The sequence below is a fragment of the Sander lucioperca genome, chromosome 14 (assembly GCF_008315115.2).
Source record: "Sander lucioperca isolate FBNREF2018 chromosome 14, SLUC_FBN_1.2, whole genome shotgun sequence".
In the NCBI taxonomy this organism is placed as follows: Eukaryota; Metazoa; Chordata; class Actinopteri; order Perciformes; family Percidae; genus Sander; species Sander lucioperca.
This window is the reverse complement of record NC_050186.1, coordinates 25,138,845-25,164,771: the sequence shown is the minus strand read 5'-3', so window position 1 is coordinate 25,164,771 and position 25,927 is coordinate 25,138,845. Positions and strand designations below refer to the sequence as shown.

The 25,927-nt window shown below is 40.0% G+C and overlaps 2 protein-coding genes across 5 annotated transcripts in view; both read right to left on the bottom strand.

Moving 5' to 3' along the window:
- Window positions 1–20,694, bottom strand: part of mamdc4 (MAM domain containing 4) — a 31,626-nt gene extending 10,932 nt beyond the window's left edge. For 2 of the 4 annotated variants that reach the window (XM_031277467.2, XM_031277469.2), the window contains exons 1-23: window positions 20,582–20,683; window positions 18,465–18,936; window positions 16,626–16,718; window positions 16,273–16,440; window positions 14,738–14,863; window positions 14,240–14,473; window positions 13,932–14,057; window positions 12,995–13,150; window positions 12,396–12,499; window positions 12,106–12,261; window positions 10,208–10,298; window positions 9,993–10,106; window positions 8,353–8,445; window positions 8,117–8,254; window positions 7,874–8,013; window positions 7,466–7,574; window positions 7,240–7,344; window positions 4,050–4,184; window positions 3,612–3,739; window positions 3,247–3,463; window positions 3,007–3,144; window positions 2,770–2,897; window positions 841–931 (exon numbers count right to left, since the gene is read on the bottom strand). In XM_031277467.2, coding sequence (XP_031133327.1) covers window positions 841–931; window positions 2,770–2,897; window positions 3,007–3,144; window positions 3,247–3,463; window positions 3,612–3,739; window positions 4,050–4,184; window positions 7,240–7,344; window positions 7,466–7,574; window positions 7,874–8,013; window positions 8,117–8,254; window positions 8,353–8,445; window positions 9,993–10,106; window positions 10,208–10,298; window positions 12,106–12,261; window positions 12,396–12,499; window positions 12,995–13,150; window positions 13,932–14,057; window positions 14,240–14,473; window positions 14,738–14,863; window positions 16,273–16,440; window positions 16,626–16,718; window positions 18,465–18,759 — 3,085 coding nt within the window. In that variant the 5' untranslated portion in view covers window positions 18,760–18,936; window positions 20,582–20,683. Of the gene's footprint in view, window positions 1–840; window positions 932–2,769; window positions 2,898–3,006; window positions 3,145–3,246; window positions 3,464–3,611; window positions 3,740–4,049; window positions 4,185–7,239; window positions 7,345–7,465; window positions 7,575–7,873; window positions 8,014–8,116; window positions 8,255–8,352; window positions 8,446–9,992; window positions 10,107–10,207; window positions 10,299–12,105; window positions 12,262–12,395; window positions 12,500–12,994; window positions 13,151–13,931; window positions 14,058–14,239; window positions 14,474–14,737; window positions 14,864–16,272; window positions 16,441–16,625; window positions 16,719–18,464; window positions 18,937–20,581 lie in introns of those variants that run through there. The other 2 variants (XM_035991597.1, XM_031277470.2) reach the window with 2 other exon arrangements.
- Window positions 20,695–20,757: 63 nt separating this feature from the next.
- On the bottom strand, window positions 20,758–24,860 carry phpt1 (phosphohistidine phosphatase 1). Its single transcript, XM_031277473.2, has 3 exons — window positions 24,477–24,860; window positions 22,999–23,126; window positions 20,758–21,346 (listed from the first exon to the last, which is right to left on the bottom strand). The coding sequence occupies exons 1-3, from the start codon at window positions 24,640–24,642 to the stop codon at window positions 21,254–21,256; spliced, it is 387 nt and encodes a 128-aa protein (XP_031133333.1). The 5' UTR covers window positions 24,643–24,860; the 3' UTR covers window positions 20,758–21,253.
- Window positions 24,861–25,927: the final 1,067 nt, after the last annotated feature.

Genomic DNA, 25,927 nt, shown 5'->3' with positions numbered 1-25,927 from the left:
GTTAACATACCATGTTTTGAACACAAGTCTAAGGGCGTTTTCACACATACTTCATTTGGTCCGGACTTTCGGACTTTTCAGTTTGATCCGAACCAAAATTAGAGGTGTGAAACCTCCCCCGGACCACGGTCCGGATCAAAAGACCAAATTTTGGTCCGACCAAAAGAGGTGGTCTCGGTCCGGACCAAACTGAACCATGGTCCGGTTCGTTTACAGTGTGAAAGCATTTTTTGGATGGTTCGGACTTTCGGACCAAATACAAGGAGCTCTGGCAGGCTCTCCTTGTGTTACAAGACCGGGAAGCTCCTTTAAGGAATAGCTCGGTGCTGAGAGAGTGAGACGGTGACTACGCTCAGAGGAGACAGCTGTCGGCTATCAGAGCTGAGAATACATCAGCAGTTTATTTGTTAAGTGGTAGTAAATGTAGGCTACTGTGTAGGTTTCCATTTGTCTCTGAATAAATTCTCCAGAAAGTTCCTGTGTCTTCGCTTCTCAACATCACAACAAAACAAAAAGAGCCGCGGCAGTAGGGGAGAGCAGCAGTCAGTTGAAAAAACTCTGACACAGAGAGAGGATACGAGAGGACGAGGAAGCCCGTCAACAAACCAATCAATTTTAAGTATCTGGAGACGCAGCTCACGTATGTGATGACGGCAGGACGTAGTTTTGTCACCTATAGATCTTTAGTGTGCTTGCATAACTGCAGTGTGAAACCAAAACTTACCGGATCAAATGTATACAATGTAACAAAAACATGAACCTTGGTCCGGACTTTCATGTGTGAAAACGCCCTAAAAGTCTGTTGCGTTTCTCCTTAATTTTGCAGAGGCTGATACAGACCTTGATCTTCACATGGGTGAGCTGAAATAACGATGTCGTCGACTGCAATGTGAGTGTCTTTGCCTCCAACTCCAACCACCTCAAACTCCAGCTGCAGAGCAGAGCAAAGCACATCATCATCTGTTTAAAGGACCAATGCAAGGTCCTACATAAAGGTCCACTAATGACAATTGGGCCAAATTCTGCTGGAGAGATGGAAAGTTTAACATTAAAGGCATCAAGGGCGTCTCAGACTGAGGGCACGTTCAGACTAAAGAAAGCGATCTGGCGATTCGCCACGGGGTTGTGCGGCAGGGGGTGTCACTTAAATGTGTGTGACGTCCTGTTGTGTCCTTAAACCCCCCAATGTAGAAAAAGTAGACCTAATGATATACAATTATTATTTTCCGTCAGATGGTTTATAGATCTCGACATTTCCGACCACACTTGAAGACAGCTTCATGTCACGGAGAAAGAGAGAAAGAAAAGAGACGAGCGACTGCACTTTGTTGCAGGAAACACTCAGCTGTTACACAAACTCCAGGGAAGTTCAGTGCTTGTGTTTTTTACCCTCATATTGTTTTAAAGGTCCCACGGCATGAAAATTTCACTTTATGAGGTTTTTTAACATTAATATGCGTTCCCCCAGCCTGCCTATGGTCCCCCAGTGGCTAGAAATGGCGATAGGTATAAACCAAGCCCTGGGTATCCTGCTCTGCCTTTGAGAAAATTAAAGCTCAGATGGGCTGATCTGGAATCTTCTCCTTATGACGTCATAAGGAGAAAGGTTACCTCCCCTTTCTCTGCTTTGCCCGCCCAGAGAATTTGGCCCACCAATGAGAGAGAGAGACATCATGGCTTGCAAACAAGCAAAGCATGGCAGTTGGTCAAGGCCACACCCCCCCCCCCCTCTCCTCCTCAATAGCATTTAAAGCTACAGACACAGAAATGGCACGTCCTAAGTAAAGCTCATTGTGGGACTGGCTCTAGTGGCTGTAATTCTGCACCAAGGCTGAATTTAGGGAAAGAGACTTCAGATACAGTATTAGGGGACCACTAAGGCCTATATAAAAGAGACTTCAGATACAGTATTAGGGGACCACTAAGGTCTATATAAAAGAGACTTCAGATACAGTATTAGGGGACCACTAAGGCCTATATAAAAGAGACTTCAGATACAGTATTAGGGGACCACTAAGGTCTATATAAAAGAGACTTCAGATACAGTATTAGGGGACCACTAAGGTCTATATAAAAGAGACTTCAGATACAGTATTAGGGGTCCACTAAGGTCTATATAAAAGAGACTTCAGATACAGTATTAGGGGACCACTAAGGTCTATATAAAAGAGACTTCAGATACAGTATTAGGAGACCACTAAGGTCTATATAAAAGAGACTTCAGATACAGTATTAGGGGACCACTAAGGTCTATATAAAAGAGACTTCAGATACTGTATTAGGGGACCACTAAGGCCTATATAAAAACATCCTAAAAGCACCATGTCATGGGACCTTTAAAACTTTCTTGTGGCAGCGATACAGGCAGTAAGGTTTCCTGTTTACTGTACGGGACCCTCACACCGCCCCAAAACGGACTGTCACGTCTGATCGCCGGATACACGATTGGCCACCGCAGAGTGACGTCGCGTTTCTCCAAAAGTTGAATCTGTCTCAACTTTCCGTCGCAGGCCCCTGCATTTTTTTTTCCGGCTCCCCCGTGCGGCCCCCACCGCAGCGACCTAAACATGACAAAATGAATGGGAAGGCCTGCAATTTCGCCGGACCGCCTGAGTGTGACCGCAGCCTTAGAGAGGTATCTGTAAATGGGACGGGAACGCAAAGTAATGAACTGTGATTCAGCATATGATAGTAAGACAGTTTCATCACTTGGTACATTTATACTTTTGGTATTATAGGTCGGTAATTGTTCCAACCACTACACTTTACCTGCCAGTCCTCACGGGCACTTGAGATGTTGCCGTTGCCATGGCGCCAGACATCTCCCTGGTTCAGACTGCCAGAGAAGATCTTCACCCTTTCTCCCTTCGACGGCTTCATATACAATGTCAGAGAACCTGCAAAGTACACACAGTTATATTGTATTATATTATATATATTATTTTGTGTGTGTGTGTGTGTGTGTGTGTGTGTGTGTGTTTGTTTCAGTGTGTGAAGGTGTCTCACCAGGATTCACTCCTCCCATGTAATACCAGAAATGGACACACTCAGTCTTGGCGTTTCCTTGGCGAACAGGGGAGGCGAGGACTGACGCACGACCAGAAGGAAGGATGTCCGCCCCGGTGTTAACCATCATGTAGAAACCTGAGCAACCAACCGGGCAGAGGAGGATCACAATTCACCGTCTCTCAGTTTTCTGCATGTATGTTTAAATATTACTATTGTTTTTCTCTGACTCTGGCTCACCCAGTTCAGTCTCCAGAGTGTGGTCAGTCTTGGGTCCGGTCTTGGTGGCGGTGTGTCCGCTGCGGTGGAGCCAGTGAACGTTACCAGAGCTGCTGTACCCACACCGCTGGCCTTCAAAGGAACACATCCTCGGCACGGTGCACGGGCGGTCCACGAACGCCACATCGTCAATGGCGACGCGTCCGTCAAAACCAGAGCGAACCGCTTCAAACATCAGCTGGGTTGGAGAAGAAATATGTTTAAAAAAATCTGGTTTTTGACTTTTAGGGGACATCTTTCCCTCTATTGTCACTAATTTCCTAATTTGAAAGACGCATGAAGCTCTGTGACATTGTTTAGTGAGGCTGACTGCAGTCATTCCATACCCGGAAGTTTGTGAGCTGGTGTGGTACGGGGCAGTGTGCCTCGTGCCACGTGTTGCCATGAGCTGCGCTGCGGGTCCAGAGGACGGTCTCATAACCGGTGTTATCCAACAGCTTGACATTCAGAGCACCTGGACGGCAACAGTGGGTGAGGACAGGGCAGTAAGCGGGGGAAGAGAAAGAAATCATATTTGTGATTATTCCCAGCTTCTGTCAGGTAAGTACAGTAGGTCATATTTCATTTCAAACCAGCAAATGACATTTTGAGACAGTTACTTACAAAAAAAACGATTTTAGCAGGCAGACTTTCAAGACTAGATCCCGTACTTTTTGCACGAAATGATTAACTTCAGGTATCCCCCCCACCCCAGGCTTAAATAAACAGATGCTTCATTATTATTCTTTCACTGTAAACTGCTTTCTTGTTAGTCTCTTCCTCACCTGTGTTCGGCCCGTAGAGTTTGTAGAAGAAGGACAGGCAGTGATCTGTGGAACTTGGTAACTGTGTGAATGAAACTAAGCGTCCGAACGCACCGCGCAGTGAAGGACTCCACATGTCTACCACAAGACTTCTGCCTGGACATCAACAGAAAAAGACAGGCGGGGATTTAACTCAGTCTCAAAGCCTCACAAGTACAGCAGTGACACTTTATATGCTGCAGGTAAACTGTATTGTCCTTAAAATATACAATATGAAAACATGTACCCCTCATAGACTATCAAAGATAATGTCACTTTAGCTCATTCAGGGAACAGGGAATATATGATGAGCCTATATTTCAGCCTATCTTTCGGTTTTGGAGCAATATGTATGAGATACGAGAGAATTCTTTAAAGGTGCTCTAAGCGATGTTGGGTGACGTTACTTCTTGATGGCGTTCGAAGTATTTTCAGTTTGTTTTTGTTGCCGTTTGTGGAGCCTGGGCTGTCTACAGAGATCGCGTTTTTTTTACAGTGTGTTCAGGGGACAGGCAGCTAGCGGATAGTGAGGAGATGTTTTTTACAGTGTGTTCAGGGGACAGGCAGCTAGCGGACAGTGAGGAGATGTTTTTTACAGTGTGTTCAGGGGACAGGCAGCTAGCGGACAGTGAGGAGATGTTTTTTACAGTGTGTTCAGGGGACAGGCAGCTAGCGGACAGTGAGGAGATGTTTGCTGTATGTGACAAAAAATGTTGTAGCCTAAAAAACGCATGACATCGCTTAGAGCACCTTTAAAACGTTACCCTAGAACATGCCTGTCTGAAAAGAGAAAGATTTTTTGGTAATACTTGAAGGTATCTACATAAGAGTGACATGACACTGTCATGACACATGAACCCTAACTCTAACTCTAACCCTAACTTGTCATGACAAAAACCTGAATGACACTTACTAAAAGAAGCGTTATGTCATAAACGTTTATAACTTGTTTATAATATTTATGACACGTTCATGACAGTGTCATGTCACTCTTATGTAGATACCTTCAAGTAAAGTGTTTTTTTCACACTCTGTGCGGTAAAAGCATGGAACGAGCTTCCAGAAGAGGTTGTGCGCTCCCCTTCAGTTAACTCTTTTAAGAACAGGTTGGATTGGTTTTCCTGTCAAAAGGTGTAATTATAAAGCTTGTCTGTAATTTATGTAACTTATTTACAAATTGTTAGTCATTTTTAATCATGAAATTAATGTGTTTTACAAAATCAACATGTTTAAAATGTGTTCATAGCTATTTGTTTTGTGTTGTTTGAGTCTGGAATAGAGGATTTTATATCCTGTACCAGAAAATGTTCAATACATTTCAATAAATTACATTCAAAAACACACCGATGTATTTTCATTCATATAATTTATTTAAAATGGAAAAATGTATCTAAAGATTTAAAGATATTTTCAAAACGGAAAAACCTCAATTATTGCCTTTAGGGCAATTTAGCCCAGTACGTTGGTCAGCAGGTTGTTCAAGGTTTTGCTCAGCAGCTAAGAAAGGTGTGACAACGTCATTGTTCCAGGTGCAAGTTAGGATCAACAAGCCTCAACTCAGCTCCAAGTCCTAAACTTTGTGTTTTGAGTCCTTCAACAACTTTAAAGTGCTCATATTATGCTCATTTTCAGGTTCATAATTGTATTTAGAGGTTGTACCAGGATAGGTTTACATGGTTTAATTTTCAAAAAACACCATACTTTTGTTGTACTGCACATTGCTGCAGCTCCTCTTTTCACCCTGTGTGTTGAGCTCTCTGTTTTAGCTACAGTGAGGCATCTCACTTCTATTCATCTTTGTTGGGAGTCACACATGCGCAGTAGCTAGGTAAGGACTACTAGCCAGTCAGAAGCAGAGCATGAGGGCGTGCCACGCTAGCAGCTAGACGAGCATTATAACGTGTTTTACAAAGTGACGCACATTTGTCACGGAAATAAAAGGCTGGACTACAATAGAGCTGTTTGGAGCAGTTTGTGAACAGTGTTTTCTGTTCTGAGATGGTAAGTCCCTTTGGGGTGGACTTTGGGATTTTTCACTTTGTAAACCTATAACATTTCCACAATAAAGGAAAGGGAAAAAGCCAAAAAGCATAATATAAGCACTTTAATGCTATTTTACATTTTATTAACAGAGTATAGTAAATTAACGTAAATACTGAATTGTTTATTAGATTAGTATGTATTACTTTATAAGATTTAAAAGCAAATGATCAGGTTTTAATGGGAATGTTTGTCTTGTGCACGACTTGAAATTGAAAAGTAAAAAGGAGTTTCTGCACTGTTGTCACTGTGTTGTCGCTCTTTGTCCCCTGAGGCTGATACAGAGTGACTACCAGTATAGCAACAGCTTCCAGCCTTGAGGCTGTACTGGGACTAGAATAACATCCCAAATGTCACATATAACAATCTCACCCTCAAGAGGTTTTGGTGGGTTTGAGGGTCAAATTGAATAATATGAATATGAATACTCTTTAATACTATTAATAATAATAATAATAATAATATTACATTATATTTGTCGGCACCTTTCAAGACACCCAAGGACACCTTACAAACATGAATAAAAACAATAATAAAAGCACAACAAATGTATCAATAGTAAAATCAAGGTGACTAGTTAAAAACATTTAAGTCAATATTATTAAGGTGGACATGGTGGAAGTTATGTTGGGTAAGTAAATGGCAAATTAACACCTGATAGACACTTATGAAAACTGCTGCATTAATAGGTAAGGTAAAGGTAAAGGTACTTTATTGTCACATACACATACATGTAGCGAAATTCATTCTCTGCATTTAACCCATCCCTCAAGGGAGCAGTGGGCAGCCATTTACAGCACCCGGGGACCAACTCCAGATCTGAGCCAGTGCCTTGATCAAGGGCACTGACTGGAGAACCTAGTACATGTTTTTTTGATGGTGGGGGAAACCGGAGCACCCGGAGGAAACCCACGCAAACATGGGGAGAACATACAAACTCCATAGACAACATATACATAGCACCAAACCGTTGTTACACAATGTCCTCCTACATGACCCATTTAAAATGTGATATTTTCTACTAGAGAAGCTAAGGAAAGATAGTGTGTGTGTGTTTAGGATACTCCCTATTAAATAGCAAACTGTGTATCAGTATACACTGTTTCCATGTTTTGTTTTTAAATTAGCTTACCGATCCCGATGGTGTGGTCCATCCCATCGATCGCCGTCCAGTCAAAGTTGTCACTGTTGTCCTGATACCATCCACACAGTCCATCCTCAAAGTTACATGACAGTCCTGGGCAGAACAATAAAAGAAAAAGATTCTATCAAAGCATTGCAAACATTTCTAGGTTAAATGTGAAAGTGTGCATTATGCAACATCATGTGTGCATACTGTAAATAGTTATGAGAGTTACCTGTTGGAGAAGATGGGTGATAGTTAGCGTGACAGCTGACAAAGTGAACGTTTTTCACTTTAATCTTGGCGCATGGACAAAGTTTCACAGCACGAGCTTCAAACGCCAGCTGGAAAACAGAAGTGAAAAACTGATGAACGACATTTTCAAAATTAAAGTTTATCAGTAAAATTAGATTTTTAACCAGTTCCACAAGATGCCACTGTTTTATTTCAACCAACTAAAGAAGGCAACTGGAAAATGACATATTTCCTTCCTTGTCTTCGAGCTGCAGCTGCATTTGTTTTCGTTTTTGTGATTAACAATTTCTTTTATTTTTCATTTTTTAGCAAAATAAATAAAATTTAAGACGACATCTAGCCTCATTTATCGATATCGGTATAATATGGATATATTGCCCAGCCCTACCTGGAATCGATGTTTTCTGACTCCAATAGGCACGTCCACGTGTTTCCACTCGCCCTCCCCGGTTCCTGTTTTCCCACTGAACTCCCACAGCTTCGGCCGCATGCCCAGCAGGCTGTCAATCACCCTGACGGACAGCTCACCTGGAAACAGAGTCATGTCAGAAGATCTGAGTCGTGTGTCATTGGGGGAAAAAAAGTAACAAGTAAAAAGAAGACATGTCGGCTAATAAGTTAATTTAGTTACCAATGTGATCTGGAGTCCCAGTTAACGCAAAATCAAAGCTCAGGGTGCATGCTGGGCCGGAGGGGCCCAGGAGGGGGGTGCGTGTCTGGGCCTCGGTCAGCTGCTGGCCTGGGGCATCGGCCACATACAGGTACTCCTCTAAGAAATATGAAAACAAACAAATATTTGATGATTTTCAATCACAGAATATTAATAAACCAATAGTTGAGTTTGGTGCCGACAGTGAGTAGTTGTACCTTTGGATGTGGAATTTTCATGGAGCACCCAACCTTGACTCCCAATGCTGGAGTCAGTCCAGCCTGAGCTGCCCTCAGAGTAAGAGAAGTCCCCTGCAGAAAGAAAGGATTCATAGATGGAGACATCTCACTCAAAATGAGACACAAATCACACAAAGATCATTGCATGAGACAGGGGTCATGTAGAGGCCAGACTTAAAGGTCTCATGGTATGAAAATTTCACTTTATGAGTTTTTGTTTTTAACATTAATGTGAGTCCCAGTGGCTAGAAATAGCGATGGGTATAAACCGAGCCCTGGGTATCCTGCTCTGCCTTTGAGAAAATTAAAGCTCAGATGGGCTGATCTGGAATCTTCCCCTTACGACGTCATAAGGAGAAAGGTTACCTCCCCTTTCTCTGCTTTGCCCGCCCAGAGAATTTGGCCCACCCATGACAAAGAGAGAGACATCATGGCTTGCAAACAAGCAAAGCATGGCAGTTGGTCAAGGCCACCCCCCCCCCTCTCTCCTCCTCAATAGCATTTAAAGCTACAGACACAGAAATGGCACGTCCTAAGTAAAGCACATTGTGGGACTGGCTCTAGTGGCTGTAATTCTGCACCAAGGCTGAATTTCGAGAAAGAGACTTCAGATACAGTATTAGGGGACCACTAAGGTCTATATAAAAAGAGACTTTAGATACAGTATTAGGGGACCACTAAGGTCTATATAAAAGAGACTTCAGATACAGTATTAGGGGACCACTAAGGCCTATATAAAAGAGACTTCAGATACAGTATTAAGGGACCACTAAGGTCTATATAAAAGAGACTTCAGATACAGTATTAAGGGACCACTAAGGCCTATATAAAAGAGACTTCAGATACAGTATTAAGGGACCACTAAGGTCTATATAAAAGAGACTTCAGATACAGTATTAGGGGACCACTAAGGTCTATATAAAAGAGACTTCAGATACAGTATTAGGGGACCACTAAGGCCTATATAAAAGAGACTTCAGATACAGTATTAGGGGACCACTAAGGCCTATATAAAAGCATCCAAAAAGCAGCATGTCATAGGACCTTTAAGCATATTAATTTTTATAATAAAATAAAATACTTAGTTTCCTTCCTTGTCTTCAAGCTGCAGCTGCATTCTTTTAGCTTCCTTTTAATTGCAGCGATTAAAAGTGTCCAAAAACTTGAACACTATATCACATTACCTTATTAAAAACAAAACTAAACACAGGATTGCTCATTTTGTCGCTGTCATATGAAAACAAACTGTTATTCCTTCAATTTCTTTATTTGAATGGTTTCAGATGATTTAAGGAATTCTTCACTTCTCTCAAGAAGTCCTCCAACATAAACAAAGTTGTTGCATATGAGTGTTTATATATCTCTTTCCACAGAACACCAGTTACAGTTACAACAATCATTCATATGGAGCATTTTCTGATCTACAACCTCTTTTGTTAAGGTTTGGTGAGGTTAAAACAACTAAAACTACTTGGCTAAAGTCAGGAGAAGGAGGTGGCCAGGGTTAAAGCTATAGTGCGTAGTTCCTGTCTCCCCCATGAGGAATTCTAAGTAAAGACAACAAAACTGTTGTTGCAGCCACATGACAGAAGCCTTCCGTGATTGCGCAGTAGACTCACCACATTTGGCTTCATCCTCGGCTTCTGCACAGTCACCGTGAAAATCACACATCTTGTCCGGTACGGTACACGGGTGTTTAGGAGGTTCAGGGAATTTTGCCCAGGTATTATTGACTGTTCAAAAAGAGAATGTGAGATGGCAGATTTACCACACCACATAGGGTATTTACTCTCAGTCTTTAACACAGGTGGAATCAAAAAGACTCAAGGATTACCAGATGACAAGTGGCATTCAGGAGACAACACAATGCTGTCGACAGCGATACCTCCATATGCAAAGTCCCTGACCGCTGCCATTATAACAATCTGTAATAAGAGGAAAGTAAGTGGAAGAAATATGATCCAAATAACAATTTCATCCAAACACAAAAGACTAAAGCTCTGAAGTGCTATATACCCATTTTGTGAAAATAATTGCTATTTAAGAAAACTAAAGCATAAAGGCCCTAATTTATATATTGATCAGGATTTGTCATTCAAGGACTTGAGTCAAAATGCTGTGCTCCCAAATTCTCATCCTTTTTCTTAAAAGTAAATCTATTACATTGGAGCCAAATTCCCATGAACACACAACAAGAAACAGTGTTGCCATTACAAAGTGCCAGGCAACTCTCAACTGTAAAATGTCCTGCTCAGTACATATCCTGGTCACAACTATTTAATAACCAAAATTTAAATCCTTATTAAACAGTTTTTTTTATATATATTATTTTTTGAATAACAACAGATCTTTACATTATCTTTACATTTCCATTGGGTTGATGTTAAAGGCCTATTTTAAAATATCAACCAATTAGCTATTATCTATTTTTATCTTGGATAATTGAGTGCTTGGTCCCTAGGATTGGGTGTTAACCTGAATTTCCAGAAAGTTGGCAAAAGAAAATGCTAATTAATACGCATTTCCATTCACTACCTTTATGTGAATATCAGGAGTTTGGGTGTTTCCACGCAGTTGGATGGAGCTGATTTATTATCTCCATGGCCTTACCTATTACCTATTCTCCAATGCTTCTATGTGTGCAAAGATCACTATTCTCTTGTATGTTTATTTAAATTGGCTGATATACGCTCATCAGAATAAAATATTAATATCAGTTTTGGCATAAAAAACAAACAGTATCAGTCGGGCTCAACTACCGGTTGCTGTGAGAATTTACAGTGGTGCTCATAAGTTTATGAACCCATGCTAAAGTTGACTAAAAAGAGGAATAAAAATCATCTTTTGGAAATTGATCTTAATACCTTAATTAAAAAAAAATGAGGAAAAATCAAACCTTTAAGGACACCAGTTTTCTTTGTGAATGAATTATGTATCGTAAATAAATAGATGTTCTTCCTTAAAATACAGGGGGCATAAGTAAGTACACCCCTATGTTAAATTCCCGTAGAGGCGAGGCAAGGCAAGGCAATTTTACTTATATAGCACATTTCAGCAACAGGGCATTTTAAAGTGCTTTACATAAAACATTAAAAGCAATTAAAAACAAATAATAATAAAAAGAAAACAAAAGTAAAATCAGATACCATAAAATACCAGAATAAAATTTATAGTGCAGTATAAGAAATTAAAGAAAAGAATTAAAAGGGGGAAAGTACCCCATGCCAATCTCTAGGTATGGTGAAGGGTATGTGATGATGTGGGGCTATTTTAATTCCAAAGGCCAAGGGAACTTTATCAGGATGCATAGTATCCTGGATCCATGAAATAACTGGCCTTTACAAATACAAATCTGCCTCTCTCTATGGGAATTTAACATAGGGGTGTACTTACTTATGCCCCCTGTATTTTAAGGACGAACATTTATTTACCATACATTATTCATTCACAAAGAAAATTGGTGTCCTTAAAAGGTTGGATTTTTCCTATTTTTTTTAATTAAGACATTAAAATCAATTTCCAAAAGATGATTTTTTTTATTCCTCTTTTTAGTCAACTTTAGCATGGGTTCATAAACTTATGAGCATCACTATACATGTGTAGTCCACTTTTGTATTACCATTTCTGTATTTATGAATCTTCACTATCAATATCTCAATCAATATTTTTTAAGCTGTTAGAGGCTCCAGCTAGCACCAGTATTACGGTTACAAACCCAGGGGAAGTACTCACTTGGAAAGTGGAGTTGGTGACAATCTCCACCTCTGCCTTCACCCAAACATCGCCCAGAGCGCCGCCCCTCTCCCACACCGGGTAGATCGCACTGTCTGCCACCAGCACCGTCAGACCGCCGGACCTCGGTCCAAACTGGTGCGTGTACATCACCATCTACAGCGGGCAGATACAGAAAAACATGTGGAACATGTTGGATTGGGAGTAAGTCAATTACTTTGAAATTGAGGCGTGGGAGTAACATAAAAAGCTCTCTGAATGAAGAAGAAGTCAGCTTGGTTGGGACTCACCTTGCAAGGATGTGAACTATTGGTGGGTTCAAGACGGGGACTTTGGAAAGCAGCCCAGTCCATTTTGAGACCACCATCAGGGACAGTGACGTAAAGGAAGTGACCTGCAACAACAAAAATGTTCCCATACAAAAACTGTCAATCGATTCAAATATTTAAATCGCGATTTATTGCATGATTGTCCATAGCTAACTTGCGATTAATCGCAAATTAATAAAAGAATTTTGTCTGTTCTAAATGTACTTTAAAGTCAAGCTCAAGTGGTATTTAAGACTCGACGTACTCTGTTGGTAACTCAATTCACATTGACAGTACATCTGGAAAAAGACTGCTGCATCGCCTCCTAAACTACGGAGCGGACCGAGGCCCAAATCACAGGACACGCATGCTTTAATTGAGCATCAAAAAAATTAGTTCCGTTAAAGGGAATTTGCGTTAACTCATTATTATCACGTTAATTTGACAGCCTCAATATATATATATACTGTATATATATATACACACAACACAGAACACAATGACGCAGAACAACAGTGTGGTTTCGGCAAAGAACAACATATATACAAACATAGATACTGTGATTGATGAGAATATGATACCTGTTACAGTGTTGTTGGAATGATCCCTGCCTGGTCCTTTCAGAGGATCGCTGACCGAGATGCTCTCCTGATTGGTCCTTACCCATTTCAGACTGGACAGTGAGGTCAGGTCCCAATCACACAGGCCCGCCTCAAAGTCACAGCGCCGGTAACTTTCTGGAGACACGATAAACACACACAACTCACATTAACTGGTGATCGCTGCACTGTACTGTGCGGATTGTATGGAAAGTTACTGCTTCTCACTGAAGTTTTAGGAATATTGTGGAGTTTTGAAAAGTGTATTCTAATACAGATAGCGTTAGGGAAATTTGATCGATTATATGGGGAATTTGGGAGAGGGGCTACTTTAAAGGAATATTCCAGAATACGTTTTACAGCAGCACAAATTGGTGTGGGAGAAGCGAGTAGTTTGACCGTGACGAATCTTTCTCAATGTTTTCATAATCACAAAAAACACATTTTCTCACATCTTTGTCGTACTGAGCAGCCATGCAGATACTTTTGGTTTTATATGCCAATTTCTTTTAAATATCAAGCTTAGAAACTTCTGCCTTTACACAAATACAATGGAGTATTTATTTATGGCGCTAAAAACGCAAAAGATTACATTTGAAAAACTGAACAGCATAAACAACATCCTAGTTTCTATGGTAATCCACAGACAACCCTGTGCACAGCTTTAATGGGACTATATCTTCATTAGAAAGTAGTCCAGTGAAATTTACAGTGAGGTCCGTCGACCGTCGACCACAAAAAGAACATGTTGGGGCTTTTTTGTTGTTGGTTGAACTGCCCCTTTAGTCTCTTCTTTAGTCTTATGTTTTGTACTTTGTCTGTTTATACAGCTAGTCATCCGTTTTCCGGACACATTCCAACATATTTACTGTCTTGTGTCGTCAGAGGGCTCTCTGCTGTAATTCAGACGGTCTCTCACCACAGTTCTCCTCATCAGTCCCGTCGCCGCAGTCGTCGCTGCCGTCACAGACCTGCTGTAGCCCCACGCAGCTCTCACCCTTACACTTCACCATCCCTGCTGGACACCCTTCACCAGGGAGTGGCACTGATGACGTAGTGAGACAGAAAAACGACATCAAACATAATCGTCATGATTAATTCCCGTCATGGCTCTGCAATTTTAACTGATCAAGTCATTCATTCATTTCAGTTAATTGCTGCTGGGACACTCCAGACTCCATAGAAAGGCAGGGACTGCACGTGAATACGATATTTTGAGGGACTCACACGGCGGAGCACAGTCCAGAAACTCCAGCTGGTCCACCGCCACGTCGCCTCTTCGCCCCTCGGAGCGCTGCGAGTGAAGGTGGATTTGGAAGGTTGTGGGAATGCGGCCCAGAAAGATGGAAGCCTCCCTCCAGCCACGGACACTGGTGGCCTCAGGACGCCACACTAAGGCCTCGCGAGAGTCCTTGCCAAGGATGGACGCCCACAAGGGTGTGGAGCCCAGACCTGCGTGACCTACAGGTCAAATACTTTAATAAAAATGTCTAATAATGATAGATACAAAATCAATCAAATTAGGAGACAATTCCAAAACATTAATTACAAACAGGGATAAAGTACATACAAATAATTCTAGTAAGAGTAGTACAAAATAATATGTAATCCCGTCTACAACATTGTAAGTTAAAATATAGGAGCAGGCAGTTTGAACGTACAGTACAAAGTGTGTCCAAACTTTAGACTGGTACTGTATGACCTGTCGTCTTTAATAGTGGTTACCTGAGTCCCACAGGAAGTATCGGAGACGAAGGCGACAGGTTGGCGAGGACTGTTTCATCTCTGGGGACATTAAAACTGCAGAGCTGAGAGACTTGGTCGTCACGGAACTCACTCCCATAAACCAACCTGAGTGATGTGAAAAACAAAAGTGCAAGGTACTGATTTGTGATAATCTAATAAGACTTCATAAATGCATACTACCTGTAGGGGTGGGAACCACCAGAGGCCTCACGATAGGATAATTATGACACGATACAATAGTATTTCGATTTTAAACATATTGCAATATTCTGCGATATATTGCAATTTATTACCTTTTTTCCAACTTCAAATTTTTTCCAACTTCAAATTTTTCCCAATTTCAAATTATGTCCCCAGCAGGAAACTTTGTCAACATCTGTTTTATCTAAAAAGATACTTTTCTCTGTTTGTTCATCTCACTTTAATTTTATTGCTGCAAAATGGTATACAGACAAACTGACCAACACATACGTATATAATAAAACATTGATACTTGGCATCTCGGGTGCCCGGATAGCTCAGTTGGTAGAGGTTATATATATATATAGAGGTTTACTCCTCGACACAGCGGGCCTGGGCTTGACTCCGACCTGCGGCCCTTTGCTGCATGTCATTCCCCCCTCTCTCAATAAAGGCCTAAAAATGCCCCAAAAACAATCTTCTTGGCATCTGTGTATCGATACAGTATTGCCACGAAAAATATTGCGATACTATGCTGTATCGATTTTTAATAACACTGGGAAGACATGCCGAACCTGTGTTACCACAAGCGAACATATCTACTGGGGAGAGATCATTGTTAAACGCACAGCTGCAGAGAAATGACTGGCTGTTGAAGCTGGCTGTGAACATGACATTACGACCTGTTCATCACTCACTTCATCTCTACATTTCTTATTTGCATGGTACTTTCTGCAAAAACCTTAGTCACCGACTGTTGACATTTAAGGCATAAGATATATTAACATGAATTAAATCTCATGGATCTGTTGTCAGCGTTCACTCAAGTGTCAGTTTGGTTGTAGGAGGAGGGGTAGGAACTGGCTGCTGCTGGACAAATATAGATAGAAATTGGTCAAAATGATGTTTGGGATGTCTGAAAAGGAACACAATCATTACAATCATTTTGTTCATTAATAGCCAAAAAGCATCTTGACTTTTCACTCACCCCAACTCTTGGTTTTTCAAAATGTACATCACGTCCTCATTTCACGTCTTGTGTAAGTGTAATAGTTTTTATACGGAGTTGTGGTGAATAAAAATGATATCAATTCTTGACTCCTACAGAGACATTCATACCATTAACATGCATTTATCACCTTCTTGGCTACAGTAGTCTCATTCGGTAATCACAATACAATCTGCGACTTTTATTGTACTGATGTACTCTACTAGTAACAATTGTATTCATTTATTCCTAAATTTGAAGTGCTTGATACTGATACTTTTAAGGACACCTGTGGTCCATACAAAATGAGGACAAATAGACAAAACTAGATAAAAGTAGAGCATACCTGTAGCTGTCCCGGTGGTGTAGTCAGAGGACGGCCCGCTGTCGGGCAGCGTGTCCCCTCCTCTCTGACGTCTCTCCCAGCTGTACACTGCTGCATTCAAGGACTGGTCCGTCCATCCACACATCCCTGCTTCCTCAAAGTCACACTCAAAGCCTTTTCCGCTGTAGCCTTGAGAGGTGCAAAAGTAACAATAGTTCACTGCTGGACTGTAAATATGCATTATATGCAAGTAGAGTGCCCTCTCGGTAAGCAAAGATGAGAATAGGTCACAATAAACGACTGAAAAATTCAGTTTAGAGCGGGGGCTTCTTCGTATCGGTTGCCACATTTGAATAACTTTCTTTTAAACTTACCACAGTTTTGCTCATCGCTGCAGTCGGAGCAGTCACACACAAAGTCACATTTCCTCTCTGGAGTCTCACATGGATGAGCCCAGGAGCCAGCCGCTGTGTAATAAGATAAGTCTTCATCAGCACAAGTTTACGCAGCACTTTTCTGACTTTTTCGTCCACGCTTCTGTTTACTTGGATCTCTTTTAGCTGAAGGCTCCTCTCCCATTAGTCCATCATAAAATCACAATAAATACAAAACGGACAAATGGAAACATCATCTGCTGATGAAGAAGAAGTGATAAGGTGGAAAGCTCCAGAACGAGCCAGTAAGTTGACCTTGAGTGGAGATTGTTTTGTCAACTGCTGATTCCAAAGTTGAAAATTAACCCTCCGATTTTGAATTCAAGTTCTACTTGTGAAATGTAACGAGGAGTAACTCCATCCGTCAGATACATTGAGTAGTGGAGTACAATATTTTCCTCTGAAATAAAGTGGTGGAAAGGTAAAGTTTCCCATAATTAGGGTTGGGCATCGTTTGGATTTTAACGACTGACTGATTCCAATTCCGATTCTTCCTTTTGATTCCGGTTCTTATCGATTCTCGACTCCGATTCTTTCAGGGGTGGAGTTGACACGGGTCACATGCCTATTTTCTCAAATAAGAGGTACGTTTTATTTTGATTCAGTGGTGGGTTGCAGTTTTACCGGGCTTTTTCAACGTAAAATAAAGCCAGATTAGAACGCTGCTTACTGTGATCCAAGGCTGCAACACAACAAGCGCCTGGCTGCTATGGAAAACCAAAACCTGCACATATTAAATAAAGAAACGATTCCAAGTAGGAATTGGTTCTCGATGCCCAATCCTACCCATAACTGAAATACCTTTCAGAACAGTACAAGTAATTGTACATAAATACTTCCCATCTTCCTCTGTTTGGAGGCTGTATAAAATCTCACGGATGACTCGACCCCCAAAATCTTATCAGGACTCGTTACCGTCAACGCTTTATGACCCAACTAATGCCAACGGGCTCAAAGGCCACAGGGAAGCAATCAGGTTAACGCCAGCAAAACGCCATCCATCCATCCAAAGGTCGCTGGTTATAAGACTGAAGACTTTGTGCTTCAGTGACCTGACAGCTGGAAATCAGACATGACACCGAGTAGGAATACGCATGACTGCACGTCTCCTAGTGAAGTTGAGTTCACACAGAGCATGTTCTAACAGCAGGGACATGTCTGATCCCTTTTTACTGAGTTCTGATGAAAACAATGAAATAAATCAGAACACTTTCAAAAACATATTTATCAGCGTTGAAATTGTTCCAGTTGTTTCTTCCCAAAGTGAAGACTTTATTAATTATTACATTAAGTTATGATAGGCTGAGCTTGTATTTCTAAATCCTTATTTGATCTAAATCTTTCTAAAAGTATTTACTTGAATTAATTCATTTAATACAATTAAGAATTCCGGTAATACCTTTACTTCTTTCTTTTTTTTTTTTTTTTTTTTTACATATTACCGTGATTTTGACAATTTATTTTTACATGGTCCTTTTTTCTTTTAAAAATGAAAAATATACAAAATCCTCGTAACAACGCAATCTAAAATTTTACACGTGTAACCTTGCAATAAAGTGTATATATTTACTGTGTAAATAAGCTGTGTTGTTAGTGAGCACAGGACTGATTGAGAAAAAATGTCTGAAATAGGTTTTTTTCACTTGTATGGGAAAACAAGTAAAGCCTCTATCTCAAAGTCATAACAATGTAAACGGTTGTGGCAGGAACACATTATGTCAACAAAATGAATCACAAGTTCACCCTGTTGGAATGGAGCCTGGCGGAATGAGTTCTTACCAAACTGCAGAGTCAACAGCAGAACGAGGGCAGAGCTCCTCCGCTGTAACATCTTCTCTCTTTTTTTTCCCCCCCTCTCTTCCACCTGATCAGCCTGGAGGTCTGAACACAGTCTGGAGTCTTTGCTCGTTGACTCTGACCTGTTCTCCGTCTCTAAGAGATAACACCTGGACTTTAAATTCTCCCAGCATGCAAATGCAACGGAGATCATAAAACAATTTCCCCCAACTGGCAGTTTTCCCACAGTATATAGGTACATCCGTTCATTGCACAAGAACTGAAGTACTGTAGACATACTTTTCCAACATACATGCAGAGCAATTTAGGTGCAAACTGCAGTGTCAGCTACACAGAAATTACAAAGTTACATTATCCTTCTATTTCACCTTCATTTACCCCAATATGAGCTTGCTGACTTCTTCTTACAGGAGAACTTGAAGTAAAACGCCTTGCATCTAGCTTTCCAGATGGTCTTATGGTGCATTCATGCCATGTTGGAAGAAAAAAACCAAACAGGAACAGGTGTGTTTATGCATTATTCCAATACGGTCTTCACACGAGATACAGTAAATGGAAGATACGCTAACATCAGCTATTTCTAACATGTTAAATATTCTTAGTGGTGCGTTAACTAGTAGATTATTGCTCTTTTTAAATTCATTGGCCGTATTAGTGTTAATATAATTAGCTTTTATGTCTGTGATGGCTTTGTGGCCGTTTTGCTACTTCTGTAGTTTTTTTTTCTCTAAAGGGAGGTATCAAAGCAGCGAGAAATGCATAAAGGGTAACTTAGGTATTTTTCCACATTTGTGAGTCTAAGTGACTGATGGGATCAACAATTTTTTAAATGGGTCCAGTACTAAGCAAAAAGCTACTATGTAACATTAATGGAAGAAATTGGGCACCTTCAATTTCCGTCCACTAAAAGGGGTTGTTTTGCCACTGACATGCTCAGATTATTTCTTTAAGTGTCTGACAACATCATTAAAAGGAATCCACACAGAAGTTGACTCCATTTAATAAAACAGTAATTTTAGGGAAGTTTGGGGTCCCCTGCTGGAGCTGCTCCCCCAGCGACCCGAAACCGGATAAGCGGACGAAGATGGATGGATGATGGATGTAATTTTATCATCGTTACACACTTCATTCAAAGCCGACAAAAAATAAAATAAAAAATTAATTAAATTAGAAAAACGATCTTGGTTCTTCTTTTCAACGTTCCACAACAATCACCACTCTGGTCTGGTTGAAATAAACCCTCAATTCACTTATTACACCTGCTGGCTCTCTACACTGAAAGTAGTGTTTACTGAAATGGAGCCTGGTGAGTTTGGTGATTTCGGAGTGGTTTCTGGTTAAACAAAAAGGATCTCACTCTTCACCAAAAAAGGTCTATCTCTGTATGGATGGATATCCCTTATCATAACAATCTAAGCCATTCAGTGGCAAAAACAGCACTTTCAGTGGACGGAAATTTGTTTATTTGCCCTATAGGATTACATTGCAGCCCGGTTCGTGGCTGCCGGTTACAGCTCTCCCTCATTACTGGACCAATTTCAAAGATTGTTGTTCCCATTAGTCACTTAGACACCAATGCACGGGAAGATTGGTTCCAGGTTGAAAAAAAAATACAGAAATGACCATTTAATTACTATTGGCTCTGTATTTGACTACCTATATTAAATTGACTGAATTACAGTTGATTTCCATAAACCCCATTGAGAGCAAACTGATCAATATGATCTATTGCGATCCGTAAAGAGGAAAAACAGACAGCCAATATTAGCGTAAGACTAGAATCACATAGAAACTGCCAGCCTTGCTCCAAAAGTGACAAACTACACCCACCCACACTCCACAGCTGTCTTCGATTTACAATTGCAGCTCTATAATATGGAAACACTTAACACTGCTTAATGTCTGCTGGCAACTGTAAGCAAACACATTATCCATATTAACTTTATAAGTTATATGTCAATGTGGTAGTTACAGCGTGTTAAGCTACCTGCAATAAAAAAATAAAACAGGTTTAATATCTAAGATTAATAGGTCAACCGCCTATCTAGTATCCTCTCATTGCCAACGTTACCAGTATGTAATCATTTCAAAGTACTTACAGAACATTGGTAATCTTGGAAGGTCATCAAGTTAATTTAGTCTTATCTACCACAAAAAGGCCACAACATTCATCAGCAGTTTACAGTCCTGTAAAATAAGCAATAATGGGGGGGGAGGGTGGGGGGTGTTTTCATTGTTCGGCTCTGCAACAGAAGGAACACAGTATGCACACAGCTTAAAAGCAGATTTTAGGAAACATTTATGAAACATACATCATGACAAAGCATTTAAAGTTCAATTTCCAATACATCTTAGTGATTAGGTCAAAATGATGAGGCTGTGTGACTCTAAAACAAGTCAGTGAGTGGCTGTATATCATGACCTGTTATTTATTCTATGATTCTAGATGAGATTTGAATTTATGGAAGATAATCACGTATTTGTTTTTGATCCAAATGGAGTAAAAATGTGAGGAAAAAAAAAAACATTGTTTGAGATTTCTTCTCAAATAGTAACATAAAAATAAGCTCAAAAAAGGCTTGTTTTCTAAATCAGACTTGTGGCTTTATGTCAGTCTTAGCCTTGGATTATGACCGTGATGTCAACATGTTCCGTATCAGACTCTGTATGGTTGTTAATGACATGCCCTGCGTTTGCATGATGGGTTACGGATGAGTGCCATGTCAGTCCAGGAGAAAGGGAGGTCCAACCGAGGCGGATCTTAGTTCAGTTCAGTATCCTTCGTTGTCCCAGGTCACCTCATAGTCTGGATACCGATCTTTCAGTTTCTCCGTAGTCACTGCGTGGTTTGCTCTTCCAAATCCCTGTAGAAAATAACCATTTATTTAAGCTTACATAATCAATATTTAACACTTCATTTAATGATGAAGGGATCGCTCGTAATGACAAACCCATCCTTCATTTTTAGTCAACTCTGCAGCAATATGGAGCTTTTTAGGCTCTTTAAGCTCCGAGTTTGGGTTACTGTTATTGTCCACGCAATTGCAATTTTCATTCTAGAGCCCGACCGATAAAGGATTTTTTAAGACCGATACTGATACAAATATTTGGTGATTTAAAAATCCGATATTCCGATATATCGGTCGATTTATATTTTTAAAAAATCCAGAAATGCGTAAAAAAACATAAACAGATTTCCCTAACATTAGTTATTTGTAGTTATTTATGAGTCCTCACTAAAATAATATGATAATGCAGTTTAAAAATAAACTTGTTTGTTTTATTGTCACAATAGAACAGAGGAACACCAACATCTATTAAAGTTCTGATGAATAAAATGTATAAAAATACAAACTTAAGATATGAAACTTAAAGTCCTTTGAACAAAAACCCAGAAACAAAATAAAAAAATCTGAGCGTTGCCAACAGGGACGCTGTAGAGCGCCGTCTGGTGGACAAACTATACAACACCAACACTCAGAACATGGTTGGAAGGGTGTTTCGTCCGTTTTTATTTTATTTTTTAAATATTATTAATATTTATCAGAATCATGCATTTGTCATAAATGATTTTGATGAATGAATATTAAAAATTATAAATGCCGAGTACTAAAAGGCTGTATCTGTACTCTACTGGAGTATTATTTTTTTTCTCCTACTTCCACTTTTACTTGAGTACATATTTTTGATGAGTTTAATACTTTTACTCAGATACATTTTTTATGTGCTGCATCGTTACTGTTGTGAATTCCTCACGCTACCAAGACTGTGTAGGTTACAGTGTGTGTGTACGTTAGCTACGTACGCTAATTACGTAATTTACGTAAGAAATCCCCGAGATCGCGTCGTGTTTCTTTTCATTACAGTTGCCTGTTCATAAATCAGAGACGATGTAAGTTTGTACTCTTTCTATTGAGCTATTGTTGCAGATTAAGCTATTTCTGAGTTGTTTCAGTCTGCAATGAGTGCTGAATGTTAACCGTTTGACTCTGTGATGTGAAGCTGTTTATCTGTATTTTGCTAGCTTGCTAACTTTCCTGTACATCACACATGTTACTAGCTAGTTAATCGTTACTGTGCTGGAGAGGATGTTCATTTTACTTGCACAGTGTGATAATTGTACATTTTATTTCAGTATTTGTTAATATTTGTTATTTTTAATATATTTAATATGTGTTAATTCCTTTGGCTACAGCCAAAGTGACCTTTAGGCTAAACATTTGACATAATATAAACAATATGATATTCAAACTTTTGACTGCTTTCTTTAATAACTAAATAACACAATACTTGTACTTTTACTTTCAGTACTTGAGTAGTACATTTTAAAAAAACATTTTTTTAAGTGTTGTGCTTAAAGAGCACTTCTACTTCTACTCAAGTCACTTTTTTGATAGAGCACTTGTACTTTTATTAAAGTATGGGTCTCTAGTACTTTATACACGTCTGTGTGTATGTGTATATATATATATATAATATTGGCTGATATATCGGTCAGGCTCTACTTCATTCTCACCATGGAGTATCCGTAGACGTGGATCTTCTTGGCCTGGGGATCATGTTTGATCCTCCCTCCTCCGACACATTCACAGTCTAGGCGGCCGCCCTTTTCTAGCTCCTCAGAAACCTTATCATAGATATCAGCTGCAAGAAAAGGCATATCATGGGAAGGAATGTATAAACACTGCACTTTCTAATACATTGTACTGCTAAATTTAATTCATAACAATGGTTAATACAGCAGGCTCAGCATTCATGACTTGGGTTATGATTAAGAAGAGTAATTTGAACCACAGACTACTCTGACTTGGATTTCAGCCTAAACACAACATGTGTTGGTAGTAAACTCGTGAATGAAGCCACTAGTGTTTCAGTCACCAACTGTCAAAATATGTTTTGAATCGTCACAAACGGCTGCCTCCATCTGGTGCTTTTGACGAGTTCTACTAGTTAGGTAAACCTGCATGTTCTGTACTTCAGTGTGGAAATGAATACACTTATTTAATTACATTAAGTTTTTAATTTCTGCATATCTGGGCAGTTTCTATGGAAGTTTTAAAATGCATGTTGTTTACACAATTTTGTGTTATGTCAGTGTTGTGTATTTCTTTTCATTTAATCAAAATATTTGTCAAATGACAATATTTTGCCTTGATGTTGTACTAAATGCACAGTGTGGGAATACTTAACTTATATTTTACTATACCCATGATAGTGTTTTTGTTATTAAACAAACCTTAAATCCACAATCCCTGACTTAAATCTAAACTAGAGATACACTGCAACCAAAATTCAAAACACAGGACTAGACCCTGCTTTTACTGCAAAGTTGTCAGTTCTGACTGAAACTGTGAGTGGTGGTGACGGTTCAACTTTGTCATTTTAGAGCCGGTAAATTATATTGAGATATTTTGTCCAGGGTAGACTGATAATTAGAAATACCTGTCAGTATGAAACAATACAATGGACCTTTTTCACAGCAGACATTTTGACTTGTCATAGTAGGAAAAGCACAGCTGAAATTAATAACCTTAAGGATGGATCAATTCCATCAAGTGTCCCAGTAAGCTATTTCAGTGATTCAGCATGCACAATACCAGGGCCTCTCCTAAGTGGAATGCAGCCATCATTAATGGTTCTGAATACACCTGTGCTTTTCCTACTATGACATGTCAACATGTCTGCTTGAGCACACAGCTGAAACTAAACACAAACTGAACCTTCATGATTTTAGTTTTAGCTAAGTGTCCCTAATAAACTGGCGACTGATAGTAACGTTAGTTATTTTCTTCCCTTAATCGATGAGGGATTTTTCACTGCCATATAGCCTATGTATCTCTCTAGGTGTACCTAATAAACTGAACACTGAGCGTACCGTACAGGCGATTTCTCATGTTTTGTTATGGACCCATAGACTGTAACGTATGGATTGACCCCAGTTATCCCTCTTTGGTTTTCGTCTTACAGTCTATGGTTTTAGTGTCCCTGACTCACCATGGTACTCAGCCCAGCCATATCCTCGAACTATATCTATCTCCGAGTCGTCTCCCTCCTCTTTGCTGTGCACGCGGATCAAGACGTACTTAAACACGCCGGATGGGTCGATGTCTGCCCGCGGTATGTTGGCCATCAGAGCCGCAGCCTTCGTCTGAGTGCACATATCCAGACTTCTCAGCGACCACACTACCAAACAGGCAAACAGACAAAATGTTTGTATTTTCTCTACAAACTCAGTGTCTGTCTACGCAGAAAACCGAACAGCTTGAAATGTCGTTTCTTGTTTTAGAAGTTAATGGAGCAACATTAACTCTTAACTAAAAGAGGTTAGCTAGCTAGCTACTCCACAGCATGCTCCAGTCATCCTTGTTCCGCCATGCAACAACTAAAATACTTCCGGTCACAAACTTCAAAATAAAAGCCATTAAATAATTACTGAATCCTCATGTTAGCATTTCACTGTAACTTTATAAAGACTTAAAAACAGGCTGAAAAGCAGCATTTTGCTGCCCACTTTGGTTTAAAATGTCAATTTTGTTTTCACCTTTTTGGTTTGGTGGTCACTAACGGCTAGCTAGTCTATATCATGAATGTATTAGGTTTATATCATCTACGGTTTATATCCACGACGTTCCACTTCCGGGATTGCACCGGAAATTCCGCCGGATGCATGTCTTTTCAGCCGATGTCCATTTCCTTCCGCTTTCTTTGTGTTGGAATTTTAAACTCTGGTCGATTTCTGAGGACTATGGTTAATTGCTCCTCAGATCTCTGCAGGGTAAATCCAGACAGCTAGCTAGACTATCTGTTCAATCTGAGTTTTCTGTTGCACGACTAAAACAACTTTTGAATGTACACACGAAACACACAAACCAAGTTCCTTCCCGAGGCTATTTTGCAGCGGCGTGGTGGCTCCATGTGAAGCTTAGCACTGCCCAAGACGATTGTGATTGGTTTAAAGAAATGCCAATAAACCAGAGCACGTTTTTCTCCCATCCCGGAATGCTGTGTGGACTAGCCAGACCCGTCAAAGCGAGACTACTAATCGGCCTAGAAGCTGTACTGACTTAAGGGCTAACAGTCTAAATGACAGTAATAGATCAAAAGTCAGGAGGACTGTTTTTGGTGTTTTGAGAGGATGTTTTTAAACTTGCAGATGACTTTTAAAATCTCCTTGTTCCATATTATTATAATTAATTCAATCACTGATCGGTGAATTCATTGAGTAGTTAGGAGGATTAAACAGCAAATTACATTACAAATAACTTAACTGCAAAACTATCTGAATAAAAAATCCCCTCTTTTATTTTGAGGGCAATGTGACTATACCGGAAGTCATCGGAACTAGCCGCATACTTCCGGTAAGCAAAGCATTCGGGTAGTTGTAGTCCAGTGCAGAGCAATGAAGGAAAGACAAGACACTAGAATGGAAAGGACCAGTAGACTCA

Bases quoted from the DNA above. Each gene is read 5' to 3' on its own strand.
- phpt1 (XM_031277473.2), bottom strand. From the start codon at position 24,642: ATGTGCACTCAGACGAAGGCTGCGGCTCTGATGGCCAACATACCGCGG. The intron at 23,127-24,476 runs GTGAGTCAGGGA...CTTTTCTTGCAG, and splicing joins TGGCTGGGCTGAGTACCATG to CTGATATCTATGATAAGGTT. The intron at 21,347-22,998 runs GTGAGAATGAAG...TATTTTCTACAG, and splicing joins ACGTCTACGGATACTCCATG to GGATTTGGAAGAGCAAACCA.